At 32.3% G+C, this 26950-nt stretch overlaps 1 protein-coding gene and 1 long non-coding RNA gene across 3 annotated transcripts; one reads left to right on the top strand and one right to left on the bottom strand.

Annotated features, from left to right (window-relative positions):
* The first annotated feature begins 8536 nt into the window (after window positions 1-8536).
* LOC109153119 lies at window positions 8537-10264 on the top strand. 2 transcript variants are annotated; one of them, XM_019300903.1, is made up of 5 exons: window positions 8537-8778; window positions 9054-9233; window positions 9350-9548; window positions 9655-9767; window positions 9892-10264. In XM_019300903.1, exons 1-5 carry the CDS (start codon window positions 8677-8679, stop codon window positions 9973-9975), a joined length of 678 nt encoding a protein of 225 aa, XP_019156448.1. In that variant the 5' UTR covers window positions 8537-8676; the 3' UTR covers window positions 9976-10264. The 2 variants fall into 2 exon arrangements, with proteins under 2 accessions (XP_019156448.1, XP_019156449.1); XM_019300904.1 differs by having other exon boundaries at window positions 9655-9712; window positions 9892-9952.
* A 4487-nt stretch (window positions 10265-14751) lies between these two features.
* Window positions 14752-26076, bottom strand: LOC109153121. Its single transcript, XR_002049463.1, has 5 exons — window positions 26066-26076; window positions 23276-23279; window positions 15017-15121; window positions 14867-14936; window positions 14752-14779 (listed from the first exon to the last, which is right to left on the bottom strand). It is a non-coding gene; the product is annotated as an uncharacterized LOC109153121 (long non-coding RNA).
* Between the last annotated feature and the right edge of the window lie 874 nt (window positions 26077-26950).

Genomic DNA, 26950 nt, shown 5'->3' with positions numbered 1-26950 from the left:
CCACAAACTCATAACTATATATCCACAGTGAATGAATAACACAAAATCCAGAATGAATGAACTAAATATCCATAATTAATGAACTAAATATCCACAAATTCATAACTATATATCCACAATAATCATGGTTGCAAAACTCGGCCGCATAGGCGCTAGGCGGCACCCATCCTTGCCGTTTTGGCCTATACTCGGCAAAAACTCGGCCGGCCGCCTAGGCGGCCAACTCGACCGATTTCGTCCGATTTTGACTAATTTCGTCTGCTTTCGCCTGATTTCGTCTTTCATTAATTATTGATTTTAATATTATTATGATGTTATGACTTATAAATTATCATTATTTCATTTATTTGGAGGTGTTATTTGATTGAATGTTGAAAACATGCTCATTAAAATTGTCAAACTACAAGCTTGTCACTATTTTTTTAAAAAATTTTTTTGTGCCCGCCTATGCACTAAGCGCTGCCTGGCCGCCCGATTAGCGCCTAGCGCCTAGTGCAACCTTGACAATAATTCATAACTATATATCCACAATAATGTTGTTGAGAGGAATCGAAATTGATTTTTTTTAAAATGGGACGCGCGTTTTTAATCAAAACGACGTCGTTTTGCAACCGTGTGGATGCACACGGTTGCACAGCATAACTATTGTATAGTAAGTGCGATTTTCCATCATCATCCAAAATAACTTTGAACTTTTGCATTCATGTATTAACGTTGGTTCATACCTTCTTTTATATGTTTTTTTTTTTTAATAAGAGTTAAACCATGCACCATATGCCTACTAGCAAAACAAAGTGTATGAATTTATTTCAATTAATTTACCAGTTAAATTGTGTCCCATGGCTTTATTTAATACCTCATATGTCTCATTTTGTTTGTTTACTATTTATTGGTCAAATCAATATTTATTCATTGCTTATTTTCTTTAGTAAATATTTTAATTATTTTTAAACTTTGTGTGTGTGTGTGTGTTTAAGAGCACTTTTAATGTATTTTATGAATATATAAATTTTATATACTAATACTAAACTTAATATTATGAAAAGTTAATTAAATATAACTCCAGACATGTCTCGTTAATCGAATCAGACAAACAAAGGTCCTGTTTGGTAACATAGTTAGCTTATCAATCAATTTTGACTTATTTGACCACTATTAGTTGTTTGACTTGATTAAACCGTCAATATAAGTGTTTGATTAATTAGATTTTTTTTGTACAACTTATTGCTCCAAAATATTAAAATTCAAGAAGCTGCTTAAAACAACTTCTTCGATCCACTTTTTTGAAAGTCATTTCGCATGTAATCAGCTATCCGCTAACAGCTAATTTACCAAATATTTTTTTACAATCAGTTAATGCTATCAACTAGTCAAACTCACTAATCTAATCAACTAACAACTATTTACTAAACACCCAAAAAATGAGACGGAAGGAGTATATATCATTATATGGACATTAGTTCATACGTTATTTTACTTCTATTAATTAAAGTATAAATAATAAAATAGTACTAAATTTAAAGTTGGTTGAAGCCATGTGATTCAAAGAATGCTCACCGGTTAGACAATATCGTGACTGAATTAAATTGTATGGCACTCATTCAAAGTCTTCAGAGTAGCAGTATGAACTTATTTATTGTATACGAGTTGAGTCGTCATTAGGAATTATCTTGATTTATTATAATTTAGCTTTAATTTTGTTTTTCCAATCCCATATAGTTAGAAGATTAACAAATCAAGTAACTCGTATTCTAACAAAAGTTACGAAATTTTAAATTATTTTGGGATATAGTTACCCCTCCCCCTCTACGTATTTTAATTTTTATTTCGATTTAATATTTTTTTTTGAATGTCATTAGCTCTATTACAATGTATTTTTTAATATATTTGTATAATTTTGTAAAAAAAAAATACAAAATATTACTTTTTTTGAATGCTACAAAATATTACTTGTAATAAATATTTTTCATAATTTCATTTTATGAATTGATCACCCATCACATGACAAATTGACAACAAGAGAACATGAGATTATCCCCTCAACAATCAATTTATTTTTAGGTGTGACAACCTTTGTTGATTACGTTATATGTCTTTTCATATTGGAATATTTTATACTTTAATCTTAATTGTTTGGTTGAATGTCTTTTCCGAATTCCAAGATCCGAATTGAAGAGCTATTATCCATTCGCATATAAGATATTTTTCAGTTGCTCAAGATATTTTGCTCTAAGGTATACTGTTGTATACTTGTATATAAATTTCCAAAACAACTCAACAAACTCCGTACACCAATAAACCTTCTTTCTCACGTAAAATATAGTTCCTCAAAGGAATGTAATGGCAACGAATTAATTTCACTATTAATTTCACTGACTTTTGAGGTCTTATCAAGTTTGGTGCACAATTTTAAATTTCTTCAATTTTGGTATCTAATGTTTTTTTTTTTTTTTTTTTTTCAGTTTTGATACTTCCGGCCAAACTGTGAAACTGATGGTGAAATGTTACAGAATTTTATATTTTCAGGGATAAAATCGTCATTCCAAGGAAATGTATTCAATATCTAAATAAAACCATTGTGAAATCATATCTATGTATGTTTATCGGTGAGAATAATAGAGAAGACTGGTAGAGACTAACACAAATCTATGAGATTTATAGCGTCGACGATTGGTAAACCCTTCTCTTTCTCTTGATTCTCATTTTGTTTAGATATTGAAGATACATCCTTGGGATGATGATTTTGCCCATAAAAATATAAAATCCGACAATATTTTGCCGTCAATTTGGCCGAAAGGACCCGAACTCATTTAAAAAAAACAAAACAAAATTAGACACCAAAATTTAAAAAATTTAAAATTGTGTACCAAAATTGATAGGACCTCAAAAGTTGTGGGACCAAAAGTGAATAATTCTAATGGCAACTGTTGTTGAGAATATGTTACAGCCCACTAAATATGAAATATTACATATTTAATCATCAAGCAGCAAAAATTTAAAAAAATAAATAAATTAAGAGTCAAATAAGTCAACAAATGATACACAAAATTGTAATTGATCGAGTTATTCGATTCAAAAAATTATAATTAGATCTCTGAACAATAAAAAATCATGCAATTAAATCAAAAGTAATAGTTTTAATTGGATAAATATATTATTTAGCACATGTCACTTTTTGTTTTTTTCTTTTTTTTTTCTTTTCAAATTTTAATTTATTCAAAATTAAAATGGATTAAAATTTAATTGTTACGTTTAAAAGTTTACCACAACATCAACCTACTATCAGAAGTACAAGTCACTTTCGATTTAATTACGTGATTTTGAATTATTCAGGGACCAATTATAATTTTTTAGCTAGATGACCCAATTCTAATTTTTGTGTGTAATTAAATGACATATTTGACTTTTATTCATACATATAATAGTGGTTTCAATTTTTGTATAGCACTATCATTTTTTTTTTAAATGTCAATGAAGTCATACTACCAATCTTTTTCTTAATGAATTTGTCAAAATTAACCATTATTCTTCAAAAATCATTGTTAATTAAAACTACTAATGAAATTTTACATCTTATTTCTCCTTTCTTCCTTCTCCAAAATGCACTATGGCTCCACATTTTAGTAGGTACAAAACACAAATCAATAATCTGTGTTACACTACTAACTTTTTAATTTGTCATTATCAATGTAATAAAGTTGATGTCGGCGATCTACTTTTCTAACCGCTGAAACAATGACTCAACACGTTAAGTATACAATATATTTTTATGATTACAATATTGATTAACCAATGAATAACTCTAATATAATTCATGAATATGCCATTGCAACACAACTAAACTCATGATCAAATGTTTTGCTAATTGGATGGCTTAAGATTTGTTTTTTGTTTTTTGTTTTTTTGTGTGTTTTTTTTTTTTTTTTTTGTTTTGTTTTGTTTTTTTTTTTTAATTTTTTTTTAATTTTTTAATTTTTTTTTTGCATATAGCAATAGTAGCATTCGGTATCTCTATTATTATGAGACTAATTCAGATTTGGCATGAGTTTTTCTCATATAGTTTGATTCTTATTCATAAGGAAAACTAGTGCATATATTGAAATTTATTTATTAGTATATGATTTGTGTTGGGATTATGATGCCTGACCCAATCCATCCTAAAAGCCATGCAATAAGAAATTAATTAGCTAATTATGAATGCCAAGCTAACATTCTAACAATTTGTTTGCATTTTTTGTACTCCCAATTTGTGGTTACACGAAATTGAAGAGTGTGCCTAATTGCATATGCTTCTTGATTATTAATTTCAATTTGGCCCCATTCACGAAATTCATGCTAAGAGAGAATATTCCCCATGCAGCATGTGATATGTAGCGATATGGGTAGTATATATTGTCAAGAGTATAATAATAATTGTCCGGGGATCAGCGTAGTTGGTTCATCGCATAACGTAAAGGTCATGACGAGAGGTATGTGGGTTCGAATTCCACACAAAAAGGCCCAAGATGCCGGTAGGCCTAGATTGGATTCCTTGTGCGCACATAAAGATTAAGATCTGACTAGTAGGTTGATCGCGCAACTCGTGATTTACCTCCGCAGTAACTCTAGGGACAGAGTCCTACACTCATGTGAGCATAGGATTAGTCCAACGAAACTGGGATCATCAAAGTTAATAATAATAAACCAAATTCACGTTTGGTGTTGTTTCTTTTTGACAAATAAATAAAAATCTTCTCCCAAAAAAATCTTGATAAGATTCTATTGTGCTAAAGTATACATTAAATGCGAAGCAAATTGCAATTTGAAAGACTTGAAAATATATATCCTATCTTTTTACTCTTTACCTTTTTTTTCATTTCTTCATAATGGATATGGCTGATGTCCTAATCACACCACTTAAACTTCTTAATCCATTTTTAATGTGAAAAATCCACAGCCACTAATTAAGGGTGTGCATGAGATAAATCTCGCTCTTATATAATAGCTCGCAAAGTATATTGGAGAAACAAATTTGACTAAGAAGACCTTTGTAAAATGTGTTTGACTGTAAAAGTATCGACAATAATCGAACTCATGACCTTAATGTACGCGAATTATACTTCATCAGTTCATCCCTACTTAGGTATTGCATTGAAAATGTCCACCCATTATAGATCAAAGTGGGAAAGTATGGAGCAAACATGGGTTATGGGCGGTGAATGCATGTATAGTAAATAGTAATCATCCTCAACGTACCAATTCATTGTCATCCCTACTTAGGTATTGGATAATAATGTTTCATTTGGTGAAAACTTATGACTATTTTGAAATAGTATCAAATGTTAATAACTATATTTAAGATCATTAAAGAGTATTTGAATCTAATTTGGACTTTTGAGGTTCAAATACTAAATTGGTTCCCACTCTTTTGAATACTAAATTAAGATCGACTAACATTACATTTGTTATGATAAAAATAGCATTTAATTCAGATTCGACCAAAAACATTCTGGCAGAGTTTGATTCTTATTTAAGAAAAAATTTAGCTAATTTTTTTAACATAACACAATATTTACAAGAGTTTAATCTTTGATTTTTACCAACCAAAAAAAGAAGAAAAAAAAAAAAAGAAGAGTTGATTCTTTGACTTTATAGTGCGGGCATGAATAATTCATTTACCAATTATCTAAATTACTAGGTTAATTTACAAGCAATTTAATGAAAATAATTATATGCGTTGTTATAGATTTTTATCACACAACATTTATTAATTGGTCAAAAAGGAGAAGACAAAATTAATTGTCCATAAATTAATGTTTAATTAAACACTTAAATAACACTAAATAGAAGTAAAAAAAAAAAAAAAAAAACATCAAGCACACTAGCACTATGTATATAAGCCTATAAGGTATATCATTAATGCTTATGTATCTTTTAACTCTTCCCCTAAAAAATTGAATCCTCAATTCCAAGGGCCCCCACACCTCGGTAGAATTTTTGAGAATGTAAATCACGATGACTCAACTCAATGGCTTAACAAGGTCAAATTCCAAGGGCCCCCACACCTCGGTCCAGAATTTGAATTTGAGAGTACCCTAATCACGGCAACTCGAGCCCCCACACCTCGGTCCAGAATTTGAATTTGAGAGTACCCTAATCACGGCGACTCAACAAAGCATTTGAGAGAATGCAAATCAATGCCGGTGTCCCGCCCCCTCCCCCCCGATCCGACTTAGCAGGATCAAATGCCGGTGCGCACAAGAGATCTTTCATTTTGAACATAATCCCCACACTGTCACCATCAAGGTTCGAACTTCGATCTCTTATTCCAAATACTGCCTACTAAACCATTGAGCTAAGCTCGTGGGCCCGTGTAGGCGTATATCTTTAACTCTCTCCTTAAGAATAGTAGAAGTTATAATATTTAACAGATAACAAACTCGATTGTCCATGCATTAGCAAAGGCCACGAACTCTCAGACTAATGTCTTGGAATGGGTTAGAACTCTGCATGCCTGGCCTTAGCTTCTTGTATTAGCCATATTATTTCTGATAATTTGATGTAATCCAAGTTTGTTTGGTTTCAAAAAAATAGAATGAGAATAAGACTCGACTGCTCATCATTTGACAAAGAACGAGCGATAGCGTGCCGCTGCCACGGTGGAGGGCCGTGACAAGAAAAGCACCAGACATCCCATTAGGCATTAGGTACAAGTATCCCAACAAAATGACACAATTGTCACATGGTCAAACAATGTTCCACTTTCTCTACTAGAATAATAGATACGATTTAATTTTTCGTATTTTAGAGTTTGATAATATAAATTGATGCCGGTGAGCGACCCTTGTGGTCATGAGTTCGAGTTCGAGTCTTAGTGAGAACGATATTGACTCTTTGTCCTTCAATATAAACTACATTGTAACACCTGATCATTTACTATTTAATTTAGACAGAGAAACAATCACCTCATATTGACGTTAGAGTTAAAGTCAGCTCCATTTTCTCTCAAAAGACATTATGTACATGAAGTTAACAAATCTATGAGCTAGTTTGGTATCCCACACACACGTACACACGCGCGCACACACACACACACACACATATTCAAGTGAGAACATTTCTTAACGTGAATACATGCAGACTTCTTCAATAATATATGGTAAGTTCTATATGAATGCAATAACTACTCCAGCTCTGTGACTACTACATGAATGGCACCGTGCATTCGTTTAGTAATTTTCGTGTATTTATGTAGTAGTTTCAGTGCATTCTTGTTATATTCATAAAACTAGAGTAGTTATTATGCATTCATGAAGAACTTACCGTGCATTACTGAAGAAGTCCGTATATACTCACGTTAAGAAATGTTCTCACCTGAAAATAAAAAAATAAAAAAAAAACAAACAAAAAACAAAATAATATATATATATATATATATATATATATATATATATATATATATATATATATATATATATTTATTTATTTATTTTACCAAAACTTTAATTAATAAGTATAGGACCATACCAATACTCATGCACAACAAATATCTTGGCAAAGTTAAATAAAGATTCACCCGAATGACCCGATGACCCGAGGAGACAAAATTCTGAATTAAATTTCAAGTAAAGAACAATCACTCATCTTTTAGTAGGATCTAATTTAAATATTACTATTCAAGCCTTTTTTATTTAAATAAAAATATCATAATATCGTGCGTAAAAATATAATTAAAAATATTTTTTTTACTTGATATAATGTATTTATTAAAACAATTTAAATTTTAATATCACTACGTCATCACTTTTTTATTTGCGAGGAAAATGTGTACAAAATCGAGAGTTATAATATTATATATTTTGTATAAGTATACTTTATATTTTACAAATTGCAATCTCTATTACGTATTGATGAGTGATGACCAAACATATCGCAATTTAAATCATGAATCGAGGTCCACCATACAAATTGTAGACCATGATCCAGATTATGTACATACAGTTAACTTATTATGTATATGTAATTTACATATTATGTACATGTAGTTAATAAATTATGTATCTATTACAATTACTACAATTAACATATTATGTACATTTAATTTATTTATAAATACCAAAATTATGTGGTCTAATTGTACTCGAGTTGGACTTCTATTTAGAAGATTGTAAGTTCGAGCCTCAGTGGGGGTATTACATTGTAATAAAGCCAGTAGCATTCAAAAAAAAATTATTTATAAATATATAATCTGAATATCGTTTTAAACCAGATCTACTGTGCAAGGTGAACTGAGTGGGCCTGGACTGTTAAACCGATAGAGAAAGAGTAAAAGACCCGAATCACCTCGTGGTTTAAAAAAAAAAAACAAAAATTGTCAAACTTAGGAGTTAGGAATTATAAACTCGTCTAAAAAAAATTGATTTTTTTAAAAAGAAAAGGATTTAATATTACCGGGAAGATATTTTGGGGCTGATATTTTCAGAGAAGGCGTGCCAAAAATATCTGGCCGTCTTACGCTAGCTATATGGTACCATGGCGGATTGATGGTCAGTGACACGTGTAAAAGCGGTGACAGCTGGCGCGCTCTTTTCCCCCCTTTTATGTATCTGTTGGAAACTTGTTTAACATTACTCTTTCATCTCAATCTGAAAAATTCCAATTCAGGTCGTTCGCTGTCTGCTCTGATAATTTCTGAAGATGGAAAGTTTAGTTGATTTGGAAGGGAAGCTTGGAGGAGGAAGAAGCCAGCATGGAGAACTGAGAAATATTGACGAACAGGAAGCTAGTTCGACTTTTGAGGTTAGTTTTGCTTGATCTCCTTTTTGAACTTGCTTTGTTGTAGATTAACAGTTTTGTTATGTAAATCTGGATTAGCTTGTGTTTATTTGAGGTGTTTATGTATTTTGGAGTTGGTTAGGGTTTCTGTGTTTCTGATATTGCAGTGGAGAGGATAATTGACATTTTCAGGACGAAATTTTTCTGTTGTTTATAAATTTGTTTATGGAGTAGCTGAGTAGAGTTTGTTGAGCGGATTGAATGGATTTTGGTTCTGAATTCTGAAAGTTTTATGGCAGGATTCGCACACAACGGAATCGAAGAAGACGGAATGGACAAACGAGAAACACAGTTTGTATCTCAGCTCTATGGAGACGTCGTTTGTTAACCAGCTATATGATTCCTTGGACTCATTTGGCTGGAACTCTGAGGAATCAAATCCTAAAATCTCGAGGCAAAAGCATTCCGCTTCTGGCCAGGTTTGCTCAAATCTTAGTGGCTGTTGCTTGCTATTCCGCTCTAATATATGCTCTCGTGTGATTCTTTCAGATTCTGGTTTTTGCTCATTTTGATTGTCTGCTTTGTTGTGTTTCAGTTTAAAGTCTTTCGAGATGGCAGTTGGACGAGAATTGATGTGAAGAGAGATGAACCTCGGTTGAATCGAAAAGAGGAAGCTGGTCACTTCTTGGCAAGCCCTTGGATTAAGCGCTATAGACCACACAAACATCATAGTGGAACATCTCAAAACCAATCTCAGCTTCCTTCGCACCAAGATTCAATTGACAGCATTGCAGGTAGCTAAAATTGTGAATCAAAATGTTTTACTTAATTAGAAATCCTTGCAGTAATGGAAGACGAGCCCAAATGATGTTGTTTAATTTTAATTTGCTCTTTTGCTAGAGATGACAGATCAAAACTTTGTCGATGACGATCTTGAAGCCAAACCATCTCAGAAAAGGCAAGGCATAAAGAGGGTTAAAACCTCTTTAGTTTCTGAATCAAGCAATGATCAAGTAAATGCATTGGGCTATAATACTATTTGCAGCTTTAAATTCTTCTATTCTATTTTGAGACTAATATTGGTATAATGGTGTCAACTGTCAACTAACATTGTCGACCTCTGAATTCATTGCGCAGGTAGTACCCTTTGGCAACCATCCTTTAACAGGACACAATGCTGAGGTTCATGGTTGCACGCAAGTCATTGGAAATCATCAGTGAAGAATTGCGACGTATATTTGACTTTGGATTCATCATTCTAACCCAAGATGAGAAGCCAAGAACACCTTTTATTCCTCCCCTACATAGGTAGTGTAATGGCAGGGAGAAGAGGCTAAGGGTGTGGTGTGTGGGGTGGGTAAGGTGTAAAAGCTTGAGCTATTTGTAGTATTATAACTATGATTTTGAAGGTGCCTCTAAGCAGCTGTAGGTATGCTTTCGGATCCACAAATCACGATCTTGTGAATCTTTAACGTATTTCGAAATTAAAATGGTATCTTGATTGTTTTTACCTGGGAGCTTCAAATTAGTTACACATTTAAAATCCTAGGTAATTACTTGGAGGTTGTGTGGAGCAGTTACAATAGTCAGAAAGTGGCAAAGTGGGACCATTTCAACCAAGTTGGTTTTGCTGATAGACTTAGTAATGATAAAGTTTTATATTAAGTTTTAGTAGGAGCTATTAATTTTCTTCCCCAAAAAGTTGAATCCCCAATCCTAAGTGCTCCTCACATCCCGACCCAACATAAAATTTGGGAGAATGTAAATCAGGGTGATTTCAGCAGTTATTAATTTTCTTAATTTGAGACAATTCTTAATGATTATAACCAACTTTTGCCGATTTAAGTTACAAGGTTTATTCCAATATAAGGTACTGATTTATTCAATTTACACCTTAGATACTAATTGTGAATTTCTTTTGTCTTCTAAAAGAAGAAGAAAAAAAGCGGCCAAAGTGCTAATGAAACACCCTGCAATTGCTTCGGGTTTTCCAATTTGACAACGATTGGTTTTGGATCCCAAGCAGGTTGTTTTTCTTCTAGGCTATATAGAATATAGATGCGGAGGTTGTTGATACCCGTGGGCCAAAAGTCCTTTGGGTCAAGACCACTTTGGCCCCGTATGGGCTGAGCTTGGGCCACACACCATTCTTCCTTTGGGTCATGGTTCGTTTTGGACTTCTAGATCACTGTCCATTATCACAACATCAAATTATTCTGTGGACCTGGTCCACGTTGCAAGGTATATTCGAATTTAAAAATATACAATTTATATATTGAATGTTCACAATTTACATATTAAATTCAATATGTAGATTGTGAACATTCGGTATGTAAATGGTATATTTTGTACTCAGGTCCATCGTATAACTGCTGTTATCCCATCACTTTAGATAGAGATAGCAGAACCATGATTACCAATCGTGTTGGAGAAGTTAGTTCCTTCAAATTTGAGGCGGTCAATAGGTAACTATTGATTGAACTATAAAGTTGAATGGTCAATAATTCCTTATTGATTGAATTATAAAGTTAAATGGTCAATAATTCATATTTTGTCAAACTTTGCAAACGCAACTAGTGAATGCCAAATGGAGTTGAGAGCTGGTTGTTAATGCAACTATAAGAAATGCAATCTAGGCCATCATGAACAATAGATAGTGAATGCTGGGTGGAGTTGTTGGGGGTGGGTGGGTTGGGGGTGAATTTTTTTTTTTGGTATACACAGAATTTCCACCGTCGAACATAGTGACTAATTCCCTCGTTGAATTGCAGATACCTCTTTTTGAGAGGTCCCCTCGCTGAATTGTAGACACCTCTTTTGGGTGGGACTGCTTCGCTGAATTGTAGGCACCTTTTTAGATGGGACAGTTGGCCTGGAGATTTAAAGCTGCTCCATTCCCAAAGTCAAGGATTGAACCTTAACCAAAAATGAATTCCTTTCACTCAACCACACCCTTCAGGTGGGGGAGGGGGTGGGTGATTGTGTAGCTGGATAGCATTATTTAGACATGATACTTCTTGCTCTGCAATGTATATACTGTTAAATCCGAAGATAAAATATCTTTGAGTATGGTTGGTGGCTTAGGTTATCCTTCAACGCAGTACTTTACGTTCCAATAGAAAATCATGTAACACGAACATCTGTCCAAACCAACAAGAGCTGTCTATCTTTGACAAATCTTATCTTCATGGATCCATGGTTTCCAATCACAACCAGTACGTACGCAGTAATACAATGGTGATGTCTTGTTCACGTGATCAAGAAGCTAGCTAGGTTACAACTATCAACTTTAATTTTGTGTTGCCATTTCAGTTTACAAGAACCAAGAACAAACAATTACATGTCTAATATAAACAAATCGAGACAAGTTACTTTCACGTTCGATTCTTATTATGTCTAATCGAAATACAGTATTTTCACATTTGATCCTTATTACGTCTCGTCTTGATAATTCAAGAAGAGTTTACTTCAGGAATTAGGATTTAAATTTATTTAAGATTTTTAATCAAGTTGTTTACTTGCATTTGGTCTTCTGTTTAATAGTTTATTGGAATTAGGTTCAAATTGGCCACTGAACGTAACCTGAAAATGCAATTAGGCCACTGAACGAAAAAAAAGTGCAATTAGGCCACTGAACACTTCAAAAATGTGCAATTTCACCTGATAGCAGGTTACCCTCAATTTTAGCAGGTTATCTGCTTACGTGGCAGCTGAGTTGGCATTTTTAATAAATTTTAAATTATTTTTAATAAATTTTAATAATAAATTTTTATTTAAAAAAATTTTAAAAAAATAAAAACGACTTTATTTTATTTTTTATTTAATTTTTTTTCAATTTTTTATAAAATTTATTATTAAAATTAATTATTAAAAATTATTTAAAATTTATTAAAAATGCCAACTCAGCTGCCACGTAAGCAGGTAACCTGCTAAAATTGATGGTAACCTGCTATCCAGTGAAATTGCATACGTTTGGAGAGTTCAGTGGCCTAATTGCACGTTTTTGGAGTGTTCAGTGGCCTAATTGCACTTTTTGTTCGTTCAGTGGCCTAATTGCATTTTCAGGTTACGTTCAGTGGTCAATTTGAACCTTATTCCTAGTTTATTTATTTACTTATTGTTCAAAGATAAAGATAATTTATATAAAATCAATTGCTCGTGGATCAAAATCAAAATAATCTTGAATGTACATTGAAAGTTTTCAATTGAAGGACAAAATGTCTCAAATAAAAATGGTGAACTCAATAATAATAATAAAGAAAACTTCAGTCCGCATGGGCAGTTCAGTTGGTCACGAGAATAAAATTTGAGAACAATGATCCGAGATAGAGTCACCAGTAGCGTTATCAATTATCATGATTTACATCCTCTTAGACTAAATGCTCTATCAAACTAGGGCGTAGGGGAACATTGAATTAAGGATTCAATTTTTTTTTTCTTTTTTTAAACAACAATAAAGAAAACTTCATACCGAAAAAATAAGAAGTAAAATTTGTCCGAATGGGCAGCTTAACTGGTCATAGAGGTGAAAGTTGGAAAGAATGATCAGAGATCGAGTCTCACCAGCGACAGTGTGAGAGTAATCTCTCAAAGTGAAAGGGGCTCCTATATTCTACTGGATCGGAATGTGGAGGTCTTTAGAATTGGGATTCAACGTTTTGGAAAAAAAAAAGTAAAATTTAATATAACCGGAATCTAGCAAACTTTTGGAATTGTCGTGTTTTTGCGTTCTGATGAGGCTTGTTGGATATAAATGGAGATATCGTGGTCCCATCACACAATTTCCTAGGTAGTGTTATTTTATTTTATTTTTATTTCGGTTTACAAAATGATGAGATTTTCATACTTTGGTTAAATGATTTTCGATTTTCAACCTCAATGGGTATGCAATAACGTACGTTCCATAAGAGATTTATTTCTAAATAACATTCACTACTACACAGCTGGCTTTTAACGTCGGCTAAATAGACCTTTTAACGTCGGCTAAGATACGTAGTTGTTGCGGGCGACGTTGTAAATATTATCTATAACGTCGGCTATTTATATAGCCGACGTTATATATTATTTAAAAAAAAAAAAGAAATAAAGTTTACAACGTCGGCTAATAGCATTTAGCCGACGTTGTATGGTATTTTAAAAAATAATTAAAATACTTACAACGTCGGCTAATAGCATTTAGCCGACGTTGTATGGTATTTTAAAAAATAATTAAAATACTTACAACGTCGGCTAATAGCATTTAGCCGACGTTGTAGGTATTTTAAAAATAATTTAAAACACCTACCACGTCGGCTATTAGCAATTAGCCGACGTTGTAAGTATTTTAATTATTTTTAAAATACCTACAACGTCGGCTAAATGCTATTAGCCGACGTTGTAAACTTTATTTTTTTTTTTAAATATATTCAACGTCGGCTATTACTTAATAGCCGACGTTGTAAGTGTTTTTTTTTTTTTTAATATACAGTTTATATGTCCATTTATACCCAAAAACCTGCTCAAATCTACTCACAACCACAACCTAAACCTGCTCAATTTCTCACAACCACAACCACAACCTAAACCTGCTCAATTTGCACAACCACAACCAAAACCTGCTCAATTATTTCACCACAACCACAGCAAAATATGTAAAATCTAATATTTATAATGAAACAAGTAATAAAAGTAATGAATCTCACAATTTGATACTAATTAATAATACAACTTAACATTATCAAAAGCTAATATCAATTTGTTTAATTTACATACTTAACCATACATCAACAAAGAAGTCGGCCCATACATCTCTTACTTGATCAATTTCTTGTTGAGTGTAGCTCGATCTACCAACTCTCTCAACAATCTACAAAGTTGATAATTATTAAATAATTAGTAAGCTAGCATTTTTAAAATTAGAAAAAGAAAGGTATTATATTAAATTACATGCCTTATCCATTCCCGCACATGCTTCTTTGGAAAGAATTTCAAGCATGTATTTCATCACATAATATCCACATGCCGTACTTCCAACTTGTTGAGCACACTACATTTGAATTAAATTACATTTAAAATTTTATTTAATAAAAAACAATAAAATATATGTAGTTTTACAAATGTATAAAATACTTACCAAAACCTTAGTCCATTTTGGTGAACGAGTTGATCCATTGCTTCTCAACAACTTTGCTGAATTGACACACCTAAAATTATAAGAGATTAGTTTACATAAATACTTTATACTTTACTAATTATACATATTAATACTTATAAGTTCACATACTTTTCAACAATATCTTTGATGTCATCACGTGGCTGGCCTCCAATTGAATCAAACCAATAGATTTCATTAAGTTGAGGACAAATTGCCATCAACATCCAATGATCACTACAAATCAACAATATATTAGTTGTAAGTAAATATAATATATAATAAAAGTGTATTATATATAAGTTATTTTATTTTAAACAATTAAAACTTACTTTAAAATATATGGCTCTAGATAGCATTGTTTTTTGCCATATTGCATGGTGACGTTGATATACCCTGTCCGTTCATCTATAGTATTTGAAACTGGTTGAATGAAATGCGGATCTAAGAAGCCATATGTGGTCTTTGATGCCAATTCAAATTTGTCATAAAGACCCCTATTCAAAAATACAATCAATCATATATATCAGTAATATAATAAATGAATGACAAATATTATATAAACAAATATAAGTAAAGAACTTAATTATTACCTTATAAAGAACTGCAATATGGAAACATCTAACGTCTCCATCCTTAAGAAACGCATAATCTCCAACGGGTCAAGTTGTAAGCGATAGTCAACATCGCCCACAATACCACGCTCCATCTTTATCACAACATTTTCATCAAGTTTGCGAATAATTCTATATACCTTTAGACATCGAGGACTCAAAGAAGACGGATCAGCTATATTCAGATCAGCAAAAGGTCGTTGCACACCGGAATCATAAGTCTTTTGTACCTGTTCAATATAACTAACAATTACTATTTTTAAAAAGTAAATTAAACACTATTTTAAAATCCAAAATTTTTAAAAATACATACCTCATCACCTTCGGTATACAACTCAACCAACTTCTTTGGCCAAATAATAAAGTTGTGCAATGCATCCCTTAACAGTTGAACCTCATCGGTAGGGAAGGGTACACTTGCACTTGACACGAGAATTTCAGTCACGGTGACCTTCACTTGATCCGCATGTATTTGTATCCCGTGAACCCTTTCGGCCTTGTAAACTATCCCACGTGCAACTTTACGTCTAATGGGATCTTCCAAAAACAATTCACATTCGGCTCCTAACTGCATGAATTCATATTAAGAAATAGGTAAAATGTTTTTAATAAATAATAAGATTAGTTATAAATGATTACTTACGGCCGGTAAATCAGCAAAAGGGTCTGGAGAGCTTGCTTTTTCACTTTGACCATGTGGTTGGACAGCTACACGCATGTCTTCCTCCTGCCTTGATGGTACAGGTTGAGCCGCTGGAGTCCTCATACTACTAATTTCATCCCTCATCTCTCGAATGGCTGCTTGCAAGGATGTTTCATATTGCTCTCGGGCAACTGCTAACGCCTCAGCAACTGCTGTCTTAATCATATCTTTCACTTCTGGTGTAGACTGGCTTTGACGACGTTTTGCAGGACCAAAGTAGCTTTTTAAGCCATGTGCTCTACCCATGGCTCTAACACGTCCGCAATGCTCATCTGTACCTATGGCACTAGACAATATATCTTGTGTACCGGACTCAACAAACTCTCCTTGAGAAGCTTGCAATGATAGCAAATCCTAACATATAAAAACAATATTTAATAATGTAGAAAATTTTAACATTTTACTTACAATCTTTTCCACGACCATTCTAGTCGCTTCATTGTTGATATTTCCTGATTTGTCCATTCTTGCCCTCTTCCACTTTTCATGTCTAGCTGGCGGAGATGGAGGAACAACTACTGACGATGGATCTGATCTTGCAGCTTCTTCTTGTTCTTTCATCTTCTCATCCATCATAATCTTCTCCAATCTCTTATAGCCTCCTCGGGCTAAATGATGTGGATGAACATTCTTACTCCGTATTTCTTGATGTTTCCTTCTTGATTCCTACACAAAAAGAAAACATTAAGTAAAAATATATATCTTTAACATATTTGAGTTAATAAATAATTGATAGAAAAATTACAATATATACTTCAAACTCTGCAGTTTTACGCCGCTCCACGTACGTTTTCCATGTATTTGGATCAATAAATGTGTATGTTTGACATGGAGTATTCTTTATTGGATCTTCATTATGGAATATGTACTCTCTGTTCAATCTAGCTTTAAAATCTCTCCACCGTTCACCCGCATATGACATCAAAGAATCCTTCAGATCCACATCATCAGTGGGAATATCATAAACGCTCTGCAAGACAAGATTACTTATTAGAAACAAATTAAATACAATTAATTCAATAGTTTTATAAATAAGTTGCATACCATGATATCATCCCACAGCAGCACTTTACTCTCTTCTGGGACCTCTTTCCAATTTTTATATGTGATTGGAACTTTGCTCCGTGCAATCAACGCAAAGTAACTTTTGAATTGGGTGCTCCCTGGCCCAACAGGTTCGTGTTTCTTATTAAATTGAACCACCAATTTTGTGTCACCACGCCCAGAAATTAATTTTGTCATAACGGTGGCACCCCGCCTCTTCTTAGTACTTTTAGCTTGGATGGTACTATCAACAGGGGGGTCATTTGATGAATCCATATGCCTGTTTAGCAAAGAAATTATTAGTGAATTGACAAAAGAATAATATACATAAATATAACTGTAAATATTTAGATATAGTAAACACAAGAAGAAGTTAAAGCATTACAAATAACAATCAATTCTCCCATAGCCCTTCATGATGATCATCACGTGATGCATGCACTTCATTTATCTCATTATCTATAATAACTGGTAATAAACTTGAAGAAAAGGGTAGTATTTCCTCAATCTCATAACTAACATCTTCATTCCCATCACCAGTAATTTGTCTCTTTCCATGAAGAACAACAGACCATTTTTTATCACTAGGATCAGTAACAAAAAATACTTGTTTTGCTTGAGATGCCATTATGAATTGCTCATTTTTGTGACCTTCCCTGTTCAAATCGACAAGTGTAAACCCTAACTCATCAGCTTTAACACCGTGTTTACTATCTACCCATTTACATCGGAACATCGGCACTTTGAACTGAACATAATCAACCTCTCATATTTCTTCAATCACACCATAATATGACAACTCTGCAATGACCGGATTTTTATCTTTTGAACTACTGAAGTGCACTGAATTTGCAACCAAAGAAACTCCACTGTTTTGCATAGTGCTCTTTTCATCTTGTTTTTTTGTATAAAAAGAAAATCCATTTATATCATATCCAGTATAACATATGACTTGCATACAAGGACCATGAGCTAACCATCGTACTGTTTCAGAATAGTTAGTAGCACTCAGAACTTTATTCTTGAACCAACTAATAAAAGTACGATTATGTTCGCTCACAATCCACATGTCTGTCTTTCTTGGATTTTGCTCTTTAATCAGTGCCTTGTGCTCATCTAAATATGGCTCGACTTCACTTGTATTATGCAAGATGTACAAATGTGCTTCCTCAATATCTTCACGAGGCATACCGGCTACTTTGCGTCCTCGAGTACCTTTCCCAACACTTCTTCCTTCATGTCGATACTTAGAAAGGCCAATAGCTTCTACCCCCGCCAAATATTCAGTACAAAATTCAGTTACCTCCTCAGCAATATAGCTTTCAACAATAGATGCTTCTGGTCAATACCGGTTCCTCACATAACCTTTTAAGACTTTCATGTACCGTTCATATGGGTACATCCACCTCAAATAAGCAGGACCGCACTGTTTGATCTCTCGCACCAGATGTACAACCAAATGAACCATGACATCAAAAAATGACGGTGGAAAATACATCTCCAACTGACACAATGTAACAATAATGCCATTTTGCAATTCATCTAGTTTGTCTGGATCAATCACTTTTCCACAGATAGCATTGAAAAAGAAACAAAACCTTATAATAGTATATCTCAACTTTTTGGGCAATATACCTCTAACAGCCACTGGCAATAGTTGCTGCATTAAGGCATGGCAATCATGAGATTTCAATCCCACCAATTTTAAATCTTGCATATTCACAAGTGTTCTAATATTTGATGAGTACCATTGTGGTACCTTGACTCCACGTAAACACTCACAAAAACTTATTTTCTCCTTTCTTGATAAAGTATGAGCAGCTGGTGGCAAATATGTCTTCTTATCCCCTTGGCGTGGAGCTAATGTTGCTCTTATGTTCATTTCAATCAAGTCTAATCTAGCATTGAGTCCATCTTTAGTCTTACCTTTTATATCTAAAAGAGTTCCAACAAGACTATCACACACATTTTTCTCCACATGCATCACATCAATACTATGTCTCACATCTAATGTCTTCCAATATGGAAGATCAAAAAATATGGATTTCTTTTTCCATGGACTCTTTTCATTTGGAGGTACCTCAACATTAGCTCTTGACCTCTTACCTCTTTGAGATTTAAGCTTTTGAGTTTTACCAAAAGTAACATTTATACCTTTCACACGTTCATAAAATATTTGATTGAAATAATTTTTGTTGAATTAATTGTACATTGTACATTAGAAATATAAATACTACTCCGTAATACAATATGTTAACAGAAAATGAAAAATGTTAATGATAGTTATGGACGGAGTTACTATGGGGGCAACTGTCTCCACTCTCTCACCTTATCCCTTTATTTATCTCTTTCATTTTTTATCCAGAATAAATTAAATATTTTTAGTCTATTTTTAAAAATTAATTTAATTAACAATTAAATGCTGTTTTAATCTATTTTTTATGAATCATTTAATTAATGTAGTATACACGTTTATATTATATTTAATTGTAAAATTAAAATTAAAAATTATTTATGAACATAATGTTATTCAAATTATTTTATCTAATTGATTATGTTTCATATTTTGTCATAAATATTTTCACATTTTTACCGCACTCAATTATATTTTTAACTCCGACTCTAACTATCGTGTAATCTATCGAAAACATTCTATTGTAATTTATAATATATTTTGTATTTTAATATTATTATGGTTGTTTGATATTTTGTAATTGACATTTCTATTGTCATTTAAACTTCGCCCCCACTCAAATAATTTTTTGACTCCGTCCCTGATGATAGTCACACATAATATTATGTTTGTCATTGTTTAGACATTTGTGTATAAACATTTAAGAGTCTCTCGGTCAGTTCAGACATGTTTCACGATTTATATTTTCTTCTAGTCTACATGACAAAGCAATGAATGCCCCATAAATTTAGGGTTCAAACTTATGTTTGGCATACGTTTTATACTCCATAACCCATATATCATATTTTATTTAGAGTTAATACCATTTGAGGTCCTCCGAGTATAGTGGTTTCGTCATGTTTAGTCCTAAACTTTCAAAGTGACCATCTGTGGTCCTTCGACTTTCAAATTTAACCATTCGTGGTCCAATTTAACCACACATGGTCCTTCAACTATTAAATTTTAACCAACCATGGTCCTTTCAAGAGGACCACAACTGGTTAAATTTCGAAACTTGAAGGACCATATGTGGTTAACTTGGACCATGAATGGTTAAATTTGAAAGTCGAAGGACCACATATGATCAATTTGAAAGTTTAGGATTAAACTTGGCAAAACCACTATACTCGGAGGACCTCAAATGGTATTAACTCTTTTATTTATTATGTTTACTGTATATTGGTTAAACTAACTCTTTATTTATTTCTTTAGTATTTTGTTTATTTTTAATTTAACATTTTGTATTTAATAGTACTTTTAATATATTTTCTAAATATATAAATTTTACACTCTAATATTAAACTTATTATTATTAGAAAAATTAAATTGTAAATAATTTTAGTTAAACATTGTTAATACTTAATAGAATCGGGCACATTAAATGGGAGTAAGGAGTAATTATCAATCATGAATGTAACATTAATCAAACGTGGGAAAAATTAATTTATCTTGAATTGTGGATTATATTTATGGAGAAAAAAATCTTTTAAAAAATCTATTAATTAAAAACATAATCACCATACAAAATCTTTGCCATTTTGTATTAAGATTGAAAACTTGGGGAGTAATATGAAATTTAGGGGAGTAAAACAATTTAGACAGTTGTCGTTTTTTTTTTAAAAAAAAAAAAATTAAATTTAATTATTTAGAGTGACAATCGTTATCTATCATTCTATTGTAATAGGCATGCTCAATTATTTTGAGTGTGGTCAGTTTAAGATTTTGGTCGGCTCTAGATTTTAAATTTTTTTATTAAATGGGTGGATGAATTTTATATACATATATGTTTTAAAATAATTAATAGGAGAATGCATGAAGAAATTGATTTTAAAAGTATATTCATAAAATTAGGAAAAAAAAAAAAAGTGAAATGGCATAAAAACTTGTCTTGCCTCATCCCAATTTCACATTAGTAAAAATATGCTATATAGAAATAAGTGCTTCCACTTGATGATTATAAGATAATTCAATTGGCTTAATAATTCACATTGTAATAGAATAGACCTATGACTAGCAACCCCTTTGTTAACCGTCGAAGGAGTTAAGCCTGCAAGCTAGATGACAAAGTATGTAGCTGGAGGCTAGCTATGACTGACACTTGATGGGCGCATAACTTGACTGACATCCAAGTGGATTAACCGACTGTCTTAACGTCCTCTTGCAATTATAATGTGACACATCAACCCCACTTGCTACAAGTAATCACATCACTGGTTAACGTCTATAGTATAAATAAATACTTTTAATTTTACCCCATCAAGATCTAAGCTAGCTAGTGTCAAGGTATATGGTTGTCGTTGCTCTTGTCTGCTACCATGTCATAGTGTCAATTATCTCTACTATAAAAACTGGCATCTATAGTTGATTTTTAAAACCTACACTAGATACAAGCTAGCTAGTATCAATGTACGATTGACACTACTCTTGTCCACTACCTAGGCATAATGTCGGTTTTTAAAATCGACACTAAATGTATCTACCCGCTAGCATTTAAAGCTAGAAAGGCGTCTTGAATTGGCTAAAACCCACCTTAGAGGCCGCCCTCCAAAACTGATGCTAGATCTTGTTTTTAAGTGCTTGACCAAATTGGATAGGGATTCATCAGGAAACCCTAAACGTAATAAGATCATCATGAACACCAAATATAGAAAATATATACACTAGTGTATCAAGGACAACACTAGTTAAGTTGGTTGGACAGTCTAGTTTGATAGGCAATCTTAAGGTTTCAAGTTTGCCTCGTCGTGATTATTAAAACATAAAAAATGTGGCTAGGTAACCGACTGCCTTAACTTCCTCTTGCAATTATAATGTGGCACATCAACCACACTTGCTACAAGTAATCACATAACTGGTTAACGTCTATAGTATAAATAAACACCTTTAATTTTACCCCATTAAGAGAACATCATCTACACATACACTCATTCACTTGTACTTATATTGTAACAGTTACTCAAACAGCTCCGATTCTCATCAGACCAACTAACTGCCTCATACTAACTCCACTAATACATTCTTATGTCCCAGTCCCTTATTTCACAATGTAACTCTAGATAGTTATTGTCGGTCCAATTTATTACGCCATTACTATTTAAAAAAAAAAAAAAAAAACTTATTGTACCTATACTTATAACTTGTCCAATTATTTTTCACGTGCCACATTCTATAAAAATTAATGTTGAAGTAATATATATGTTACTTTCAAAATTTTGACCCCATGCTAGATGCTAGATACCTACCAATAATATAATACATATATCATATAGGTACGTACGCATGCGCTATTCATTTCCAAGGTGGGATCGCGAATCCACCTTAGCTTTCAATTATATCTATATATGTATATATACTACCTCCCATCCTCAGATCATAACCGGTACATCATATATATAGGACCGGTGCATCTAGCATATATATCTACAATATCATATAAAGAAAACAAAAATAATTGAATTTCCCTCATCAAATGTCACAATACTATGTGTTCATTTAATTCTATTGATAATGATAGTTCATGTTCATCCATGGTTCTAAGAGTGTGACTCTAGCATGATTTCACACATACCTCACTAGTTTGGAGCAGATGTATGACTGAGACATAAGTATATGTGACAGTTCGTTAGAGATATTATTGTGAGATTGCTTCTCTTAGATGTATCAAAGATTGAGATTCGGAGAGTGAGAGATCAGACTAGTGCATTTACTAATTGGAGAATTTCTTTTGTCCCTTTTTTAGATAATAGGTAATAGGCCGGCATGTAATACATTTACTTGTACATCTAGAAAACAGAAGCAGGAACAGAAAATCGGAAAAAAGAAAACTAAAAATAGAAAAATTAAAAATTAAAGTAAACTCGACTTAACATCCTAATATTATTTTGTTGTTTTTAGCTCGATATGTACCAAAGATTTAAACAAAAAAATATATATATTCTTATTGAAATGTCGACTCGCAATGTGGTGTGTTATATTCAACCTTTCAATTGTATTAAATTCGTTGTATATTTACCAACTGTCCCAAATGACTGGTTTGGAACATATATCATTATAAAATAAATAATTAAAATTATTTAAAAAACCCTATTAAAAATGAAAGTTCATTTTATGGTCAATGAAGTGAAAATATCACATTAAATAGAAAATTTAATTTTTTTTTAAAAAAAAAAACTCATAACCCACTCCACTTGCTGACTAGCCTCACCTATTAATAATTATTCTTCCACAAATCATCAAAGGAAAAAACTTTCATACTTTTTTAGTAATATTGCGTGTGCATATATATATATGTATGTGAATGTGTATAGGGTGTGATTGGTGGTTGAGTAAGATGCAATTATACAATTTTGACTCTATTAAACCAAAATCCTATACTTGTCTTGGCAATTTTTTTTTTTTTTTAATTTTTCAATTGATAAAATAATGAATTATATTGTCGATATATACTTCTCGGAGACACAGAACCTGTGTAACTGGCAAACACATTGGCTTGCAAAAAAGCTCTCTCAGCTCTTGGATCAAATAAAAATTTTAAGACATCAATGTTAAACTCTCAATTAACAAAGTTATCATGTGTTATTCTATTAAATTGTCTTATAAGGGTATGGTTGTTAATGATTGTATTAACATTTTAAGTTTGATTGGTAGTGCTATTATCCAATCATGTTAGGAGATCATCAACAAATCATAGAGAAGATAAATCACAATAATTTAGAAGTTCTGTTGATATGGTCATTCAAAAAAATTATTATTTTATTGATGTGCTATAAATGATTAAATGACACAAATTATAGTAAATTAACATACATATATATATATATATATATATATATATATATATATATATATATATATATATATATATATATGTGTGTGTGTGTGTGTGTGTGTGTGTGTGTGTGCGCGTGTGCGCGCACACACATATAGGGTCCAGCTACCCTATATATCAACAAGCACTTATATATATGTGCTACTCAAATAAAGAAATTCTTATCCTTATATTCCAATATAAGTAGAATAGCTTTTAGTTTGAAATATATATTTTATTTAATCAATTATTCTCAAATAGAAAAGTATTCTTGAAATATATATTAATTCTCAAATTGGGCTACTTTTAAATTTTAATCGTGATGGAGGAAATGCACGATGCATTTTACTATTTTAGCCCAAATTATATCGTGAATCATGGTTTATCTTGCATGGTAGACTCTGGTCTAAAATAACGTTATTTTATATTAAGTCGTTAGCTGTGTCAACTAGCACATCATGTTAATAACTTTCATCATGTACTATATTTAATATATTTGTTATGATCTATATGTTCATAAACCTAAACTTTAATGTACATAAACATTAAATTGTAGGTACATCATATCTATTTAACATTTATTTTATATGTTTATATTAAAAAAAAAAAAACCTGTATGTACATAAACATTATACTATAATCCTATCATGTTTTTTTGAATGCTACTAACTCTATTACAATATAGTATCTGTTCATAACTACTTTCTCAACCTACTGAAACACAAAGAGTCAATGCCACCTCCACTGAGGCTCGAACCCACACCCCCCATATGTGTGTTTGTAGTTTGTACTATGTGTTCTTATTATTTGCTCTATATGCAAATTAATATGTTAAAAAATCTACACATGCGCACGCGCGCGCGCGCACACACACACACACACACACACACATATATATATATATATATATATATATATATATATATATATATACTTTTGTTTAATCTATAGTATGTTTATAATGTTGTTTCTATATATTTAAGAAAACAAAGTTTAAGTCAAACACCTTTTGTTTTTTGGCTCCCGTTCTAAGAAATTCACAAAATTAAACTCAGGGAAAACAAAGTTTAAGTCAAACAAATTGTGTTTTGTGGCTCTCGTCCTAAGAAATTCACAAAATTAAACTCGGGTATAGTATTGACTATTTGGACTGCAACACAGAAAACAAAGTTTAATGTATATAAATAATTAAAGCGTGATGTATCGTGCGCTAATGGGCGGTTAATATGCTACCTAGAAACCACGTCATTTTGAAAAGACTAAGGGTTTAAAGGAATGGCGGTGAGGTACATGAACGATATAAGGATAGATATTTTAGGAGTAGCAGGAAAGTGTAGGGTTTAAAGAAAGGCATGCGACGTTGTCGAAACCTAAGAAGAAAAGCATGGGAAAGGTTATAAGAATTTGACACCTGCCCAAATCATTTGCACCTCAGTATCCCCACCAAGATCCTCGATCTGCCTAGGATAGCTAGCTACCTAATTTATACATATGAATCTGAAGAACAGACAGACAACGTACGGGGAGGAAGATGAAGGGGTCGACACGTTACGTTGTATGACAACCTGGCTAGCTTCACAGTTCACAGTTCCTCGTTGGCACCATGAATAATGACCTTAATTGGCTGGATTATATTTATATATATTATGGGTATTATTGATATCCTGGAAGCATGCATGCATGCAGTTTCGCTGTTGCTGCATTTGTCAACCTGCAGGGGTTCATATTGGCTCTTTCTGGGAGCAGAGGATCGGATTTATAATAATATAATTTGGCGATCTTTGTGCAGACAGTACGTACAGTTCATTACCGTATGCATTGTATTGTATTTGATATCAACAATTAGATGGGGGGTAGGGGCCTAGTTTAGTTCTCATGAAATATGTAAAGTCACTACTACGCTTTTAATCATGCTCTGATGTCAATTGTCAGATAAAAGGTATCAGTGTCAAAGTTAAAATGAATACACAACTTTATTTCTTTATATTTGCATAGCAGTCAGTATTATGTTTCAATAACAAAATGCTGGATTCAGTACTTGAAGCCGCCGCCCAATATTAGTCTATGTCATGATTACAGATTGCAAATGTTTGAATTCTTGAATGAGCAAATGTTTGAATTCTTGAATCGCGTCAAATAAAGAACAAGTTGTAATGTTGTATGATATATATATATATATATATATATATATATATATATATATATATATATATATATATATATATAGAGAGAGAGAGAGAGAGAGAGGACATGAATAAGGTGAAAACCAAGTGCCATGAGAGAATTCATAACCAATCACAGCTGTCCACGTGTCCAGATCTAACGGATCAAAAATACTATTTTCTAAGCGGTGACATTTTTCATAAATAATTGAACTTTGAAGTGCAAGTAAATTGTGTTAAAAGTACAAGTAACAGTTTTATATAGTGCACCTAAGTGCAAGTAAAAAATATATTAAAAGTGCAAGTAAAATGAATGTATTAAAAGTGAAACAAATAATGTACACTGAGCATCAATATTAAGTGCACCTAACGTTATCATTAGTTGCACCAAACACTATTATTAAGTGCACCAATGTGAAAGACGTTATCATTAGGTGTACCAATAATGTTAAAAAGATAAAATAATTGCACTATTTAGTGAAAATGGTTGCACTTGTAGGTGAATTTTTTTGCAAACTTGCACCAGTTACTTACACTTTTACACACATTACTTGCACCAAAGT

This window comes from Ipomoea nil, unplaced genomic scaffold (assembly GCF_001879475.1).
Source record: "Ipomoea nil cultivar Tokyo-kokei standard unplaced genomic scaffold, Asagao_1.1 scaffold2480, whole genome shotgun sequence".
In the NCBI taxonomy this organism is placed as follows: domain Eukaryota; kingdom Viridiplantae; phylum Streptophyta; class Magnoliopsida; order Solanales; family Convolvulaceae; genus Ipomoea; species Ipomoea nil.
This window is presented reverse-complemented; position numbering and strand designations above follow the sequence as displayed.

Bases quoted from the DNA above. Each gene is read 5' to 3' on its own strand.
- LOC109153119 (XM_019300903.1), top strand. From the start codon at position 8,677: ATGGAAAGTTTAGTTGATTTGGAAGGGAAGCTTGGAGGAGGAAGAAGC. The intron at 9,549-9,654 runs GTAGCTAAAATT...CTCTTTTGCTAG, and splicing joins TTCAATTGACAGCATTGCAG to AGATGACAGATCAAAACTTT. The intron at 9,768-9,891 runs GTAAATGCATTG...TTCATTGCGCAG, and splicing joins CTGAATCAAGCAATGATCAA to GTAGTACCCTTTGGCAACCA.